An 18,363-nucleotide genomic window follows, 5' to 3' on the forward strand; every position below is an offset into this window, starting at 1 on the left:
CTTTGGTATTTTGAATAGTTAACAGCGTGTATGCGGTTGAGGATAAAGCGATAAACATATAGAGATAAATATTACCTATACGTAGTTAAAATGTTCCAACGTAGTTTGTCTTGAAGGAAGGCTCTCAGTGTTATCTCAGCAGCCGTAAAGTGCGTATCGATTTGGAAAGCTATAAATTGAAGAAATGTTTCGTTTTTGTATTACAAGGAATTCGTTTTTCTTCCCAGCTACTAGTTATCGCGTATATTACAAAAATGTTGCTAATGTGAAACATTCATTGCTTGGTGAGTAACAAGATATTTATCAAAATTATATATAATTGACACGAAAGAAAAGCAAGTCATCTAAGCGTATTTATCAAACGTTTTATGTAGTAGATCCTCGAAGTTCTTGGAAATTACGTAACATGTCGAGTCAACGGTTATTTCAAGATAAACCGGCACACATGCTACAGCATGGGAGTGTACCATTGATCGACGAACCCATAGGAAAATTAATCGGAACGGCTGCAGAAAGGTGGCCTGATCGAGAGTGTGTGGTGTCTCTACATCAGAATATACGATTGACGTTTTCCGATGTCATTCAGCGTGCCGATCGTTTGGCTGCCGGTTTAATGAAATTGGGTATGAAGCGCGGCGATCGTCTCGGACTATGGGGTCCCAACGATGTCGAATGGTTAATTGCCTACATGTGTGCCAGCAGAGCGGGTTTCATTCTTGTTGCTATCAATCCTAACTATCAAATGGATGAGCTCACCCACTGTATACAAAAGGTCGGCGTAAAGGCTGTGATATCACCTGACAATTTTAAAACACAGGATTATCCACGCATGCTACTTCAAGCCCAGCAAATGTGTCCTACTTTGGAACACATAATTATCTATTCGAAGGATCACGTGACGTAAGGAAATGTTCGGTCAACGTCTAACATGGTTGTCTACACTTCCTAAGTTCTAATCTGAGATGAATATTCTTCTGAGGCGACGCGTGTGACTCTATCTCTTGCGAATGATATATTCGAGTTTCCTTTGAATTTCGTCTAATTTAAGCGAGGGAATGGACAATGTGCAATAACTCTTGATATCCGGCAACGACGGGTCGATAAAGAGACAAGTTGGACGCGACGAAGTATACGTAAATCCTTTGTTCTTAGGAAACGCGATCGGATCGAGTCGTTAGCGGCGGTCGACAAGCATCCCTCCGAGGTAAATTCGTCGCGGTTGGTCATTCCTGGTGATAAGTAGACGCGGGCGAGGTCGAACAGGGGTGCAATTTTAACGTATTCTCGCACTCGCTCTCGTGCGATCTGTTAATTCATGAATATCGCGTGTAGTAAAACGCGGCAACAATCGACGTACAGTCCCTATTCGATTTAGTTGTTGGAATAATCGCTAGGTCAAACTACGTATACCGTGGCGGTCGTATAAACAATTCGTATGTGCCACGCGACACGGTTATCCCTTTTGTTTTCATTTCGTTGATTCGAATCGCATCTCATGGGCGAGATATTCGATCAAACGTCTAACGAACCGCAAACCGATAATCATTCGGCCGAACGAGCGGAAACGAATTAACCCAAACGCTTGGTAATTTCCTAAATGCGCGACCTCGAGTCCCTCCTTCCGTGATTTCAAGCCACAATCAGGCCAGTCGTACCGATTGACAATCCGATTGATAGTTTTGCGTCGCCCTTGCACGGTCGATCTATTTTCAATTGTGTCTCGTAACTTTCAAAGTTTTGTCTGATCATCCAGTGGATTTGATTAATAATCTCTTTCCGTGAAAAGGAATCACTGACGAGCAATTAGGTTAATGGTCAGTCGCTGCTTTGTAGTCTATTACGCACACTTCGATTCCGTTTCTAACATGCATTACCACCTTGTCGCGATCGATCGATGGATCGGTTAACGCGTTTCTAAATTGTTGTAGTGGAACTCGCCGCTTTATCGATGTGGAGGAGCTCGCAACCAGAATCGAGACGCGATGGATCGCGGCAGAGCAGGACCAGATATCTTGTCATGATGGTAGTAATATACAATTTACTTCAGGAACCACTGGCAGACCAAAAGCCACCTTGATATCACATAGGTCTGTGATGAACAACTCGAAACAGGTATAATACTATCGCCAGCAATTATCTCAATGATGTCTGATCGAATCTTTATCGCAGTATCTTTCTTGGACTTCGTTTAGGCTGCCATAAAAACAGAGTTAACCGTCGACCACAAGGTTTGCCTAAACGTTCCATTCTTTCATGTGTTTGGCATTATTAAAGGATTGATGTGTATGCTTCACGCGGGTATCACGCTCGTGTTACCAGCTCGTTCATTTAATCCTGTGAAATCATTGGAGGCGATAGTACGTGAGAAGTGCAATGTCGTTTACGGAACTCCAACAATGTGGGTAAGGAAATGATTCGAAAGTTTCATATGATAAATGAATAAAATTTTCATTTGTTCGTTGTAAATAAATATTAGTGTTGTATATTGTTATTTGCGACAGATCAATCTATTGGACGTTCAACAACGACTTCAACCGCCACCAATAACTTTAGCCTGTGGCGTCACCGGTGGTGCTCCTGCGTCGCCGGAGCTTTTCAAAAAAATAAGAAAATGCTTCCATTTTGACAACATGAAGGTAGGGATCAGATGTGATGGGAAAAATATAGAGTCACGAGTGTAGAATCATGTTATCATAATATTAACATTTTGATCGTTACTTTTTTAACCGTTTGAACGAGCACTTGCGAGCGCGCTTTTATGTCAAAGTAATCATGTTTGCGACCGTATAGTTGAACAGTTCACTATGTCCGTCGTAAAAATCGAGCATGTACGTATAACGTACATGATCTTAATTGTAAAAAATAATCGTCAGTTGGATTTCCTTCGATAGATACAATTTTCAAAATTCATACGAACGTTGGTAGGATATAGGAATGGACGAAGGTCGTCGACACGACGACAGGGTTGTACTTAATTCGGCCCGACATAACGCGTCGCGTTTCCCGCGTTATCTATGCACATATCTTGCACGGGCAACTCCTCGGTTCGTATGCATAAATACGATTCTGCGAGGAGAAATATCGTTTCTTGGCCTCGATCAATAACGTTCTCTTTCGTGAAATCGGGTTCCGAGGTTCTTCGTACGTCGTGAATCGCTGATATTCGCCATATTCTCTCTTTCAAACTTACGAATTACTGATTCGCCATGTTTGACAGACGATATACGGGCTGACGGAGACAACGGCGGTCATCTTTCAGACGCTGCCCAACGAAAATAACGAATTGACAGAGAATACAGTAGGCCATTTGGCCGATCACGTTGAAGCTATGGTAACCAAAAAATCATACGAAATTCGGTATTTGTTATTTACGAAGTAAATCTTTTTTTAATTAAATTTTGTCTCTATTGAAAAGGTCGTCGATGAGAATGGGAACGCAGTGCCATTCGGTACTTCCGGAGAACTTTGGATTCGGGGTTACTGCACCATGATGAAATATTGGAACGACAAAGAGGCAACCGAGAAGACTCTTACCAAAGATGGATGGTTAATGACTGGCGATCGATTCGTCTTAAGATCGGATGGTTATGGACAGATAGTCGGGAGACTGAAAGACATGATAATTCGCGGAGGAGAGAACATTTTCCCAAAAGTATGTGTACATACCAGTCATTATGTTTAATTTTGTTTATTTGCCAAATCGTGTTCTAGGAGGTCGAGGATGTATTGATGACACACCCCCTGGTGGCTGAGGCACAAGTTATAGGCGCCTACGATAAAGTGTACGGAGAGGAGGTATGCGCCTGCGTGCGTCTTCAAGAGGGCGCGAGTCTTGGAAGAGAAGAATTGAGAGAATATTGTAAGGGTCGCATGGCGCCTTTTAAGATACCACGTTACATAGAATTCGTAATGGAATATTCGAAAACAGCTAGTGGGAAGATACAGAAATATAAACTGAAACAACAAATGGAAAGCAAAGGAGTAATTCCCACTAATTCGGACGAGAATATTACCGTCTCTATTGGTAAAAATGAAAAATAATTTATTAATTCCGTTTAATTTAAGTAATGTTTAATTTAATAATTTTTAATAAAATTTTTGTTTAATGATATTATTATCTTTTAAGAAAATGAAAAAGTAAACGCGATATAATTCGGTGAGATAGGTTCGTCGTGGTAGAGGACGCCACACGTTCATTTGCCAAGTTCGTTTGCCTACGAACTCGGTAATGTAGAAAACTATTCCAAGTGCGGTCATATAATATTTACCATCAATCCAGCGAAATACATATGTTAGTACATCAGTATACGTATTTTGTTCGAGTGAAGTTAGTATTGTTAGTATTCTTTTCTATGCAATGACTTTTATAGAAGCAATTTCAGGAAAGATGAGCGAGAAAAGAATACAAATGCGCATTGATCTTAGAAAATTAGCAACTTTATTTCGAAAGGTTAGCTTGCGGACCAGATAATCATCAAGCGGTAACATGATATCCAGGATCTCTTATTCGGATTCACATTTTCAACGACAGCACGTGTCAGGGCTGTTTTTACGCTTACGCAAAGCCTGGTGCTTGCCAACTGTCGCCGCGAAAAACGGGGATCGGTGATCGATGACATCGGCACTATACCAGGAAGCGAAGGATAATGACGCGTGGCGTCGAAAAAAGAAAGGAAGCCTTGGAACGTGGAGATACGAAGCAGAGAACCGGTAAAGAGGAGCGAAGTCGAGCAAGAAGAGGAATGAGAAAAAGAAGGAGATAAGGGTGGAGAAGAAAGAAGCCATCGAAATCCATGGATTCGAGAAGGGCACGTGTTTCAGGTGGCGTCTAATTGAGGATGGATGCCTCAGGCAACGAGTCTCGCTTCTCCAAGACTGGAAGACTTGGAAGAGGCGTGCATTACTGCGGCAGATGGTGGTCGTGATTGCAGCTGCTCCGCAACGAACACCTGCCGTTTTCTCCGTCTATCGAGATGGACGAAATCACTGTCCAGCCTCCTCCTACCCTCCTTTTTCTCCAACTTCGAGTTTGTCTTTCTCCAGTTTCCTCCGTTTTCTTCTTCTTCTATTGCTATCAGGTAAGAGAGTACATTTTGTCTGAAAAGAAACAAATGAAAATAGATATTAGATATCGATCGTTGTTTACTGGAACCTCTCGCGGCAATACGAATGTTTCCTCTTTCTCAGTGTAAAGTGTCTTATCTAGCTGGAGAGAAAGTGATTTTTGTCACGTAGAATTATTAAAGAGAAACGTTTTTTAAATATCACTGTCGTAAACGGGGCAGCAAAAACCGGTCGCAGATGGGTTGTAGTTGGATCGTCTAAGGAGTAGGAATTAATTCTGGCGAGTGGCCAGAATGTACGGACACAGGACACGAAACACGGTTGGCGAAAGGATAGAGGCGAAAGGATGATACTGGCATCGAAGTAAATTCAGCCGAGACAGATTCACGCGGAAAATTGTGCGCGAAAATTGGTGCACCGTGTACCGGCTCGACAGCCGGAATAGACGAGCGTGACCACGATTTCTCCTGTCGGGGAAAGGAGCTAACGAGCTGTCAAGTGTCACCCGAATCGAGTCCGTTCCGAGTCACCGATAAACGTCGATGCAGCGTCGCCATGGTGGTTCCTCTCCTTTGGCAGATGGTCCGCCTTTCCTTTATCGCCCGAGCTGTACTTCGTGAGACAGGTCGAAATTTCTTTCGAACTGGGGATATAATCGATTCGTCTTTCGTCGTGGCTCGATTTCCGCCAGAGGTTGACGACGCGTAGTGAACAATGAAAGACCGGTGACGGGATATGAAAATGAGGGGAATAGGGTGGAGAGACAAAGATCGAGAGATAAGGGTAAAGGACAGGTGGTGCGATCGGATGGAGAGGAATAAGAATGGAAGAAATTCCAGAGTAGTAGGCGGAGAATGGCGGTAAATTAAATACGGCAGCACCCCGGAGGGGGTTCGTTTAATCGCTTAATCGAGACTCCAGAAATGCTCGCAGTGAACGGAGGCTCGCGCGCTTTTCGTTTCGTCTCGATGAAAGCTCTCGAAAGGGTCGGCAATTACTTAAAAACGAAGTTGTGCACCATCATCGCCGCCGTTTTCTTTCTCGCTCATCGAGCTGCGTCTTCCACGTTCCCGCCTCCTTTTATCTCGTCCACTTCTACGGTTGCTTTTACACGGTTTTTCACCAAGCTATATCCACGAGAAAGCCGCCTGGAAAAAGGTGGTCGCGACGCAACTGCCAACCGGATGGACCGTCCTCTATTCGGATAACGACAGCAATATCCAAATAGTAAAACGAATGGTAGCCGACTCGAGGGCACGGCAAACACTCGAATAGTGGCTGGATCGATGAAAGGTACGCGAATCGCGGCAACCGGCGTAATAAAAGAGTCCGACCGCGTAAACGTAATCCACCTCCTTCCCCTCGAGCCCCCACCGGCTACTAACCAGTCTCGTTCGCTTCCCTGAATTCTTTGCGTTTCGAAAGCCACGCGAACACGAACGTTGTAGTTATTCAAAATTTCAAACTCTTCTGTGAATGACGTGGCGAAATACCGCTACGGACCGAAAATCGGTGGGTTTTTTTCACGTGTGACGTAACAGGCGACTCGGCATGGCACCTCGTAAGATGACACGTCACATGGAAGGAAACGCAGTTGCTCAGTGAACGAGCTAAGAGAATCAGTTGCGACGCTCGCGGTTGTCGTTGTTCATCCTTTCAGGTCGTCCTCGACTTCCGCCTGGAGAACGAGAGAATGGACCGGAGTGTCAGCAAGAACGGAGAAAGCTATGAGTAATAAGGAGGTCCCCGGCGAGACGGAAGAATATTTCGTCTCAGTCGCGACACGTAGACCATGGTAGACGCGTAGACACGTAGCGTTTGCGGGAATCGAGGTTACGCGGCTTCGAGCGAGTCGCCGATCGATATTCTTATTCCGACTACGATCTCGATGTTTGAACGCTACTCGACCGCGTCTACCCGTTTCGGCTGGTCCTCGGAAGATGATCGTACGGGTCGAAGAAGAACGAAGGAGGAGACGCGATGAGGCGAATTGCACGTCCAGAAAATAGGCAACAATGATTCCTTAGCCGACGTAAGAGCACGTTTTTGCGAAACGATCGTCGAGAAGGGGACGAAGAGATGATCGTGGAAAAGAGAATGAACGAAACATAGGCGGCCAGATGGAATCGCTGCCGCGCAGCGAATCTCGGTTCCGTGTCTTTTTACCTAGCAAAAAGTCCTGGAAGAAGCTTAATGGAGCGTCTCTCGAGCAGCGGGACGATCCGTAGACGAGAAGAGCTCACGAGTTTTTCTCGCCTTCCGAATCGCAAGGCTATACGCTGCTACGGAAATCCCGCGAGAAGGGTCCAAGATTATCGCATTCCCATAGAATGAACGAGAATTCCCTCAGCGAAGAGAAAGAAACGCACCGGAAACGGAGACAAAAGGAAAACGCTCGGCTTGTTTCAACGTGAACGAGGGAAACGTCCTTGAGGAATTCGTCAGATGGGAGAGACACGACTGGTGACGAATCCTTACTTCCGCTCCTTCACCTACGTCCAGAAACAGGTTTACGAAACGCGACGAAACCACGCGCTTAGGCACTTTTATCGCAACGAAAAATAAAATATCGATGAAAATATATCGATCAAATGGAATCAAAAGCATCTTTCGAACAGAGAGAGAGAGAGAGAGAGAGAGAGAGAGAGTAAGCGACATTCGGAAAGCATGAATACGATATCATCGTGGGTTTTTCTCCACCTTGATTCCAACGAAATCGAAATAATCCGACGATAGAATAACGATAACGATAAAACCGGGTTTTCACAGTGAACGAGAGGGAACGTCAATGAAAGGGGAAGAGGGGTATTCGAGACCGAAAACCATGGCGTTTTCCGTCCACGTAATCGATTTACTAGGAGTCATTCGTCCCCGGCGTTTTTCTCTGGCGAGGCAAACGTCGTCGAGGCACGAAAGCGAGGTGGAAGCGTGCCGCTCGAGTTTGGACCGAGGGACTGTGTCCCCCTACCTTAATCTCGCTCACCCTACTGCCACTCTTTCCATCTCCATTTCCCTTTGTCGCTGCGTTTTCTCGTGGTCGCTCCTCACCCTCCATCTCGCTTTCTCTCTCTTATTTCTGTCATCCACCCTATGAACGGTCGCCAGAGAATTCTCTTGTATCGATCGACCAAAGATGGGGAGGCCCGCGTCCCACGATTTAAGTCTATTTAATGGCGATACATTGTTTAGTATCGCGCGAGCGCGCCCGCCTAATATAATTCCACCGAATCGCCCCCCCCCTTGCCTACTGTTTGCCCTTTCTATGTAAAATCACTTCGCCTTTGCATCTCGTTTTCCGACAACCTTAAAACTTAGGTCAGCCACCTCTGCAATCGCGAAACAGTAGCGTGTGCTCGCGCGCGCTCGTTTGGACACACGTATTTTTTTCAACGCGGACTATTTCGCTACGTATTTGCAGAGACGTTGGCAGGAATTAATAAAGCCTTTGGTAGAGCCATACGGATTTTTTCTATCAATTTCTCGGCTACGTTCCATATTTGAGCGTATTGTGCTCCGCGAACAATAACTCATCTCGATATTGCTGGTCTGGCTCTCGTATCCGGCAAGGCCGGTCTCTCTATCTAACCTTCCTTTCTCTCCGTCTCGTTCCCGTGCCCGCTTCCAATTCGCTGTCTTCGTTCGCTTTTTCGCTTCTGTCTCCGTTCCCGCCTCTGCATCGATAAAGTCACCAGCAGTCGCGATTTTACGACTCGAAACGGAACTTTGCCTATTAAAGCGTGGCTCGTTAGCTTCGCGACGCGACGCTAGCGATCGAACACGCTCGCAGACGCGACTCGCTCGATTCGTTTCAACCTCGACGCTCCTGCCAATTCGCGTCGCGATCCGCTTCTATGGTCGTCTATATACCAAAAATTCATCGAATGCTATTTTTATGAAGTTACAAGGAGTTTGACTACTCGTCATCGACTATGTCCTATACGTAATCCTGCCACACTGCCAAGTACGAAGATCGCGATATCGAGAATTTTTGAGATGCGAGAGTTGGCTGCGGTCACGATCAGTCACGACTGACAATCGACGATTACGAAGCAGCAGCGAGGATAAACGAGTTCCGATTCGACGCGGTCAAATTCGCAGAGATTCGATACAGGTGCAAGCGTAATCGCCGCTGGGAGACACGTACGCAGCGACAGGTCGGCTTTAAAGGAGCCACGGATTCGTTGGTGCGTTTACGTTTGCGTGGCACGTGGGTGTACTCGAGGAAAACTCTCGGCGGAACAGTAAGCTGGAACGAGAAGCCAGGTAATGAAGGATAGAAGGGCCGGCTGGCCTGTGTTTGAGAAGCACTAGTCCGGTCTCCCGAGAGTGGTCGGTCTTCTCCTGGATATCTGACGGGAGGTACGACTCGAGAAACATGGACGGGGTACGGCTGGTCACTTCCCAAGGGAACTCGTTTCAGCTTCGTCTCTCCTACACATCGGCTTGTGTGTCCGCGTAAAAGCTTGCGTTCGCGAGAGTGAGAAACCAGGTTATATGCAGATACATACTCGTTCTTCTCGGCCTTTCTTCGACGATAGTCCGCCGCTGCTCTCTCTCTCTCTCTCTCTTTCTTTCTCTCTCTCTTTGTCTTTCTTCGTTCCCACTTAGCCAACCCCTTCGCACCCCCGTCACCCTCGTTTCTTTCCTCGCCTCTGAAACGCTCAACGATACCCTGAGGTACGAAATGGCAATCGCTCAGAGCTCTCGTTCTCTGTCTCTACCACTGTTCCGACACTTCGCCGTACTCCGCTTCTTCGTCCCTTTGTTCGTCAACGTCCTCCGCGTCTCGCAAATCAACGCAGCTTCTTACTTTCGCGCTTACTACCTTCGGCACAGACGGAGAGGAGTAGACGGCTCTTTCGCATTACATATTTGCATCAGCTATGCTCGTGTTCCCGTTTTCTTCGATGAAAGTTGGTTGAACATAGAGCGCGGAATGTTTCTCCTCGCCTAATCCGACGTTATTCCCGATCGAGCGTAAGTATCTTCATGACGGTGGATTCTACGTCCGAATTACGAGGCGCGGCAAAGGCGGATGTTAAGGGAAGATCAGAAGAGTCTCGTCGTATTTTTCCTCGGCTAAATCCTCCTCCGTTGGCCGTTCACCGTTCGCGAGAACTGGATTACCAGGGATCCGGTGAAACGTGCGTCCATGCGATGGGTTGGCTGGCTGGACGGTCGTTCTGCTTTAGCCGTTCTCCGGATCCACCTCTTTTCCTACCATTTTTTCCCCGCGAGGCTCATCGATCGATCGATGCGTTTCCAATGTGGTTTCCGGAAAATCGGACATGCTACGTCGTCGTTTTACCGAATGTTGCATAGTCGGTATCAGTAGTGGCCTGTAACCTCCCTCATTCTCTATCACTCTCGCGCGCTCGCGCGTGCATCCTCGCTCTGGCGAGGTAGATTTAATTAATGAACGTGCGGGAAACAGGAGGAGAGAAAGGAACAGGGAAATAGGAGGGGAGAAGGGAAAAAACAGGGACAGAAAGCCGGGAAAACGCGGTGGTTTCCCACAGAGTAAACGAACGAAATTCGACGTCCGACAGAGGCACGTTTCTTCCGACGCGTTACGCTTCCACGGCGTTACCACAAGAGAAAGATGTTTCCCTGTGGAGTGGTAGCGCTCTCTGGGGCGTCTCTTGTTCCTCGTTTTTCGTGGCCCAGTTGCGGCCAGGGAAAAACAAAAGATTCCGAATCCCGATTTGCGCGTGGTAAAATATAGTCGACGGTTCACGCCCATGCAACCGATAGCCCGCTCTTTCTCCCCGATTAAATACCTAAATACCGTCAGCCGCCGCTGCGCCGATACGTGGGCACGACGCGTTAAACGATTAATCGCACTGATTGGATTCCAATTAGCCTGCTAACGACACCGCGCGGCCAAAGCGGATTTTCCGCGCTCGTTTCGCGTCCTCTCTCAACAGCTCGCGCGAAAGCTTTTTTTCTGATCTCCTTTTTTTTCCTCAACCCATACACACACCCCTCTCTTTCGCTTTGTCCTTTTTTCCCTAGCCATGATAGCTCTCCCCAGGCCAGGCGTGATTCCGTTACGACATTGAAAATACGAGCAGCGTGAAAGCGCGTTTTCCTTTATTACCACCGTGAAACGATTTTATTGGTCGCGTCGCGAACCATTCCTTCTTTGGAGACGAAAGACGGTAGAAGGTATACGACGGCGCAAAGGAATCAGCAACCAAACATTTCCCGCGCTCGATTCCCGCCCTTGCTTCGTCTCGATTCAACGGTTCCGACGAAAATTCGCCCTTGCTCCCACGTTGAATTAGTAAAGAGTCAACCGTGTGTTAACGGCACCGAAGAAACCTCGACTCTCGGCCACTCCATCGAAAAGATTCTATGCAGCTTCCTTTCCTTGCCTCCGTCGCCCTCTGATTCGACCCATTTTACAATCTATCTGCCTCCTTTCTTTTCGTCTCGCGTGCACGCGGCCAGTGTAAGCACACCGTTCGAATAACCGACAAACAGCCGAGTCGTCGAAAGCTTCCCTAACCGAAGAAACGTATTGCAGCCGTATTTGCATTCAATTTCTTCGGGAGGGCTCTCCCTTCCCCCCCCCCCCCCCTCCGCGTTTCGTCCTTTCAACCTCGTTTCTCCCCTTTTCTCGCTCCCTTATCGCTTTCTTCTTCTCGCCCGCATATCCACCCTCGTCTTTCCCATTGCTTATTCGCTCTCCTTCTCGCTCGCCCTTTTCTTCGTTGCGAAATAGGGTCTCGAGGATGAAAGGAATGCACTTGCCAAACATTAGCATGCCCGTATGTCGTAGTCGATACAGAGACGCACGAAAGCCTCTCCTTGCGAAAGGGCTGACACATCGTTGCTCGCTACTTTTCTCGAGTCGCCGCTTTCGTAATCGTTCTCCTTCCATTTCTTCGTCATAGCGTCGATGCACGGACTTTTAAACAGCGATTCTTCGAAGCTTAACGTTTGGTCTATTCGAGACGCCTTTGTGTCTCTGGATCTGGTTCTCTCCGCCAGTTTTCTCGTAGTCCGGGAAGGGCGGTAGCTAGGATTAGGCGAAAACCTCCTGGACGAAGCCTGGCCACTGTCTGAAGTTTTGGAATAGTTGACGGGAAAGCACGGAACGGGCGAAGTTTTCTGAGAAACTTGAGCTCGAAGGGGCAAATTATGTGGCTTCGAGCTCTCACTTCTGTTCTCTGGCACTTTTCTTACGCGACTTCCTCTTCCTTTCTTTCGAGTTGTTCGTCACGCTGTCAGGACTCCGCAAGATGAGAGGACCACCGTCGAACGTTTCCTCGAAAAATGTCTTTCGCTTCGTAACTCGAGGACTATCGACGAACAACCTTTCTCTCTCTTTTTAAGGCCTTTACTGCCTTTTCCATCCGGCGCGGCACTGGGGAGGAGCTGCAATTCCATTTAGATCACGATCCGGAGAGATTCGAGTTCTTAGAGAGACAATTTGGTCACGATCATTGCGTTCGGTTCGTTCTCTTGATTAGAGTTCAATGAGCCTCCATTTGGGTCACGGCACTGTTGTGTTGAATTTATGTTATCGGTCGCGCAGGATTATGATGAACCGAGGACAAAACGCATCCTGGCACACCCGTGCACACCTGAATACCCATTCACGCGGGTACGTTGTGTTTCGTTCCGAATTTCTCACGTCTGTCACGTACCATCGTCGCTATATTAGGTTAGTTCATTCAGGATTATTCACCTTACGTACAAGTTTTATGTGACTTATTATTTTCGAGACAGGGAGTGTCTCGAACGAACTTATTATTTACATCGGCAGTTCAGAACGCGTTCTCTCGTCAAATAATTTTATCGACAGAATTAATAGGAGTTGAATTTTTTAGCTCGGTCTCGGAATATTTCGTGGGGTTTGGAGACTGCGGCGTTATCGCGCTGATCCCGATTGTCCCGCTAAATTTATTGTTCCTTCCCTTGGCGGTATCGCGTTTCTGGCGATATTTTTTGCTGATCGCGTACCCAGAGGTATTACATAAATTATGTATCAGTTTATGCACTGACTTCGATGCGTCCTCTGTCGTTCCCTCGACCGATTCCTCAGGGAACGATGTCACGCTCTTGAATTAATTCGCTTTGGCGAAACGTATCTCTCGTTGTGACTCTCGCGATTGTTCCATCGCGGCGGCGCCGTGTAGTTTCTTTCCTTTCTTTCCGTGATATTTATCTCGTCGAATACGAGCGAGTCGAGTCCGAAACGACGAACACAGTTCTTTCTTACAGTTTTCCATCGGAGAGAACGAACCAATTTTCGGCCACTCTAAACTCTCTCATCCACTGCGTAACGATTTCCTTTCGGACGTTCGATACGGTACGATTACGCGACGATCGGTGACCAGAGCTTTTCAAGGGTCTTTCATCCAATGATGCAAGGTAGCGAATTCACCACGACATTCACCGCGGCGAAGAAGCTGGTTTATTAAAATCACGAGGGTCGTTGCTTATTAGAAATCGAGCCCGCAGGCCATTAATATTCATCGGCTTGTTTCGTCGATAAAAGATTCCTTCTTCCGCGAGACAGCCAGGCACAAGTGGTGGAAAGGCGGCCTCTATCTTTCTATTAGGTCTCCGACGGATTATCTCGTTATTGAAATGATAAAAAGAATCCTTCGTCGGAGTCAAGTGATCGTCAGGGGGAGGACGAATGCTCGAAATTACGCGTCTCGAAGCTCGACTTGCAATCTCACGGTCTTTATACCGTCTCTGCATAGTTGGCCGTGTAGGTATACAATAGTTTGCGCATGTAGTGTCACGTTCTCACAACGATAACTTCGCAGCTCAACTCCATCTCATCTCGACCTGCTATTCTCAGATTTCTGGCACATGCCTCTTAGAATCCTAGGATATCCTATGAATTTAAAGATCGCTTTAGTTTGAGAATATCTTGAAATTTGTTCGCCGTGCTTCTGCGAAAACTTTGCTTTCTTTTGTACCTTGATGTTATTTTCTCTCCTTTTCATGATAATGTTTATACCTACTGCCTGGTATCGCGCTGCTCCTTTCTTGCTGAACCTTCATTTTCGATCTTTTTGTATTACTGAAATCCCTTTTTTGGTCTCCTTACGTTGTTTCTTTATCGTTGGTATTTGTATTTTATATCCTTACAACCTCTTTTTGTTGGTACAACTCTTTTTTGATGTCCTTGCACTGCTGGTTTTATCGTTGTCTATTTTTCATTCCTTAGAAGGTTGGATTCTCTCTCGTTGCTAGAATTTCGTTCCTGGAAACGCTCCACGTGGCAGAATTGCTTCGCCGAATGTAGAAATTTTTCAATGTCCAAATTTCATCACGGTAAGATGTATTCCGGAAATGTATCGTCAAAGGGAAATCCGGTGATAAATTACTTCCCATCACTAATCTTCATTTCGAACACTTAGCGACGCTCATGGTAGTCACATAGTCGCCAACCACGATTTTGGTGAAAGTGTCCGCTCGTGATAAATTAATAGATAAATCGTAGTAATTAATAAATCGTTACCAAAGTTTAGATGTTTCAGCGCTTCGACTAGCGAGATAAGAGTCCAAATGCTGAATTTCTGCCGCGTGAAATATATGTATCTTAGCCTAGGTTTGATCTCAATTGGTAAAGACAAAACATCGGCTACGATCCTCGATGTCGCAGCTTCGATTTGTGTCGCTACTTGGTGCTTTAATTTAGGACTTTGCTATATATCGTTGAAGCCACTATACCTGGCGCCGATTCGATCTCTCATAATCGATTGTCCTCGACGATGAAACGGTTATTACAGCGACAGAACAGGCAGCCTGGCGATTCAAGTTGTTCCGCGAGCGTTTATCGTTGTTCGCTGGTAGCGAATGATTCGCGGCTGGGAACAAATGCTCGAACAGGTCGCGATGACGTTTAATCGAATTCCACCGGATAAAATATTCGAATCCGGAGGGTTACGCACCGTCGAGTCGCCACCCGCTAACGGGCATCAATTAATTTGGATTTATTAGAACGAAGTCTCGTCGAACGCCGTGAAATCTCTCCTGTCCCTTTCCCACTCGTCGTCTCCTCCCTGTCGCCTCGCGTACCTCTCTACCAAGCGTTTCAACGAGTGTACCCGTTCATTCCAGGACGCGCAAACGCCGCACCGCTAGAAATTCACGTGTTTATCGATTATCCATCGTGTGACGCGTGCCGATCGTTTCCGTTTCGCGATTAATCAGTCCGGTCTGACCGTTCGTATTTCGTCCGTAACCACTTCGATTTCCTCACTATCTTCGCGGCTATCGTACATGTACACAATACAATTCTGCCGTTCTCGACGAGAAGCTGCAGAAGACGCGGTCCGGTTCTACCATACGTATCGTCTTTGACGTGTTCCATATTATTCGACATCGTTCGCGACGTTCGCGCATAACACAATCCACGCGTTGCCTCTTTTTAAATATTAACGAGACTCGACGCGACACCCTTCGGCGATAAATAATTTAGACTCAAAACTGTCCTACCTGTCGCTCGGCCTGTACGCTTCTATCTACTATCTTCTCAAAGGATATCCGACGAAGGTCTAGGGAAAACGTGGAACAATCGAGAAATAAGAGACGAGAGAAGCAACGAAACGGAAGGTACATAGACGTTGGCGAAGCGGAGCCGAGAGAAAGCGTATTAATTCGATTTTCCGGCGTCGATGCGGCACATCAAAGCGAACGGCCGAGAGAACGATCGAATCATATCTATTTATTCGTTCACGCTAAAACGCCAGCAAGAATTCCACTCTCCGGCCCAGAGGGGAAATTTATTTTTCCGCCATTAAAACGGGGTTAGCGCCGATACAGTCGGCGTAATCAGCAAATGAATTTGCCTCTCGACGCATCCTATCGATCGAATCGCTGTTTTCGTTGTACCGTCCGGCCCTAAGTGCTCTCTAGGGATCGTCCGAGTTAATTAATTCTAAAATTTGTGGACATTTCACCGACCCGTTAATTACTTTGAAACTAACCGAAGAATAGTAGGTAACTTTCGATTCGATTCGACGGTATTTCGTGGAGAAACGTATTAAGTTTGGAAGTATGGATTCATAAGCATCATCGTCTCATCTGCGAGAGGAGTTGCTCGTCTTCGTAGTTATGAATCTTGAGACTGCCGTTGAACTCTCTCTCTGCCTCTCTCTCTTTCTCTCTCAAGGAGTAACTGATATTTAGATTGATGGAGAAGACCAAATTACCGAAGAATACTCAAGGAGAAGAGAGAATAGCCTGATAAAATCTGAGAGTTCCATCCGGCAGCACTTTCCCGATTATATCGTGACGTGTTGAAAAGTTGGACAAATCGTTCAATAATTATTCACGAACGATCTCGTGATATTCATCTACGGAAGTTTTAATTGCACAATCAATTTTGTAGTTTAAAACGCAATTGCTAAATGTACCGTCGCGCTTCGCTCACAAAAGGCCAAGATTTATTCGTAACTCAACACCTTGGAAAATTTCCTTTTTTCTCGCTGCCGTAGGCGCCGAGTGCTCCAGCTAAAGTCCCGGTTTATTGCGTGGCGAAGTGATAAGTTCTAAGATTGTATGGCAGTACGCAAACTTAAATACGTCTCACCCTAGAGTAACTTTGACTTTGTCGGTCGATCACCTTCCAACCGTATTTACGTTTCAGTATCTTAAGGATCTCACCCCGAGAGAGTCGTGCTTTCTTTTCGGAATAAATATACAGCCACTCTAACGCACGAGCCGCATTTTGTCTTTTAAGAGGATAAAAACACTCGAGAGAAAAATTGTGTAGCTTATCGTTGCGATCTTGCGGAAACGCGTTCGACCGCTCGACGAGGAACGTTCGAAACAGGGATGGGAGAAAGAGTCGCACAGAGATGATTAAGGGATGCTCGTAAATTTCGATGCCACGAATCTCGAGCACCATCCTTTGGATAACACTCGATACTCTCTCGCTCGTTCTCCCTTTTGACCGAGTGTTTCGCTTATGGTGGATATGACCGCGACGATACCCCGGTCCAACGCTTGGAGGGGCTCCACCCTCCTCCGTTTCGTTTTGAATCGACGAACCTGTCGCTCGAAAGAACCTGCTCTGGCACAGAAAAGTAGCCAGGAGGAGAATGGTGGGGGGGGGTAAGGACCGTAGGGGTTTACTCGTTGATGGGAAGTTTGGGCGAAAGGCGGCCTCGTGTCGTACAATGGCTCTTGTTGGGCTTACGAGGTAATCTTTTATCTCGACGTGGCACGCGTCCTCGACCCATCTGGCAAAGTTTACGGGGGGTCGATCGGTCTCTATCGTGACGATATTACGCCGCCGGAATAACTGCAGACTAACGTTGGTATAACGATGCCGTAAGCTCGGTGAACGGGGATATGTTTGGCGATTTACGCACTCGTTATTTTGTTTCTACGCTCCCTCCCCCCTCCCATCGATTTACGGGATTACATCGAACCAGGCAGGCTTTTATTACATCATCGTCGAGTTCGTTTTCCGCGAATTAAAATCCATCGAATGGCAATGAGTCGACGTTCTCTCGGAGATCGATCGACGAGTCGAAGTCACGAAGCTACGAAAGCGCGCTCACGTTCGGTTGTCAACATAGTCCAGTTTCGTTCGATGATTTTTCTCGTCTTCAGTCATCCCGTTGGCTTCGTCGTGCACTTTGACTTCTGCGAAGGTTTCGTGGGATTCACGGCGCACTCTTGCCGAAACTTGTTCTCTCCTTTCTATCGAATCTCTCGACTCGAGACGTCTGGCACTGGCGGTCCCTGATTAACTCGAAAGATCGTCCCAGTCGCCTTGCGGCAAAGTTAGCTCTCCCCTCGCGCCGTCTCACCCTGTTTCGTCACGACTTCTACCCTTGCTGCCGCTACCTCCCTCTTGTCGACGTCGAAAGAAGAAAAGAACGTCGTTGCGACAGATAGAGAGCCGGAAAGAACCGTCAGAGAGAAACCGCCTCTGTTAAATGCAAATAATGACGAGACCGAGACGAATCGGATAAGAAGCTACCTCGTATTTTATTTTTTTGTGTCGAAAAATCGACGCGGGATCTACGAGCAAGAGACGAGAAAAATCTCTTGCGGAGTTCGATAGAATTCGATCGCTGGCTGGACCAAACGCGATCTCTGTTTAATGTTTACGGGAACTTTTAACACGGTTTAAACCACTTCCATCGTTCCCTGGAAGGGTGCATTATTTAAACGCCGGCGGGATTTAAGAGAATAAAAAGTTGGTACGCATTCCTGGCGTTTGTAACTAGGTCGTTCTCTAACGAGTAGCAAATACGTCGCTGCATAATAGGTCGAATTCGACCCGCTTTATTCGCGGACGGTGCACGGTTCTCA

General features: G+C 46.8%; 2 protein-coding genes across 9 annotated transcripts in view; one reads left to right on the forward strand and one right to left on the reverse strand.

The window, feature by feature from the left end:
• The first annotated feature begins 135 nt into the window (after window positions 1–135).
• On the forward strand, window positions 136–4,111 carry LOC126867517 (medium-chain acyl-CoA ligase ACSF2, mitochondrial). 2 transcript variants are annotated; one of them, XM_050622062.1, is made up of 8 exons: window positions 136–284; window positions 375–900; window positions 1,929–2,112; window positions 2,193–2,402; window positions 2,502–2,636; window positions 3,218–3,331; window positions 3,416–3,652; window positions 3,712–4,111. In XM_050622062.1, exons 1-8 carry the CDS (start codon window positions 185–187, stop codon window positions 4,039–4,041), a joined length of 1,836 nt encoding a protein of 611 aa, XP_050478019.1. In that variant the 5' UTR covers window positions 136–184; the 3' UTR covers window positions 4,042–4,111. The 2 variants fall into 2 exon arrangements, with proteins under 2 accessions (XP_050478019.1, XP_050478020.1); XM_050622063.1 differs by having other exon boundaries at window positions 378–900.
• A 304-nt stretch (window positions 4,112–4,415) lies between these two features.
• The window catches only part of LOC126867527 (uncharacterized), a 74,621-nt gene continuing 60,673 nt past the window's right edge, over window positions 4,416–18,363 (reverse strand). For all 7 annotated transcript variants that reach the window (XR_007690332.1, XR_007690335.1, XR_007690334.1 and 4 more), the window contains one exon: window positions 4,416–5,097. The gene's annotated coding sequence lies outside the window, so the exon portion shown is untranslated. The remainder of the gene's footprint in view (window positions 5,098–18,363) is intronic.

The sequence above is a fragment of the Bombus huntii genome, chromosome 7 (genome assembly GCF_024542735.1).
Source record: "Bombus huntii isolate Logan2020A chromosome 7, iyBomHunt1.1, whole genome shotgun sequence".
Classification (NCBI taxonomy): domain Eukaryota; kingdom Metazoa; phylum Arthropoda; class Insecta; order Hymenoptera; family Apidae; genus Bombus; species Bombus huntii.

What these genes read in the sequence shown, in the direction of transcription:
- LOC126867517 (XM_050622062.1), top strand. Translation starts at nt 185, where the DNA reads ATGTTTCGTTTTTGTATTACAAGGAATTCGTTTTTCTTCCCAGCTACT. An exon ending in TGTGAAACATTCATTGCTTG is followed by an intron (nt 285 to 374) that starts GTGAGTAACAAG and finishes CGTTTTATGTAG; the next exon opens with TAGATCCTCGAAGTTCTTGG. An exon ending in TATTCGAAGGATCACGTGAC is followed by an intron (nt 901 to 1,928) that starts GTAAGGAAATGT and finishes AAATTGTTGTAG; the next exon opens with TGGAACTCGCCGCTTTATCG.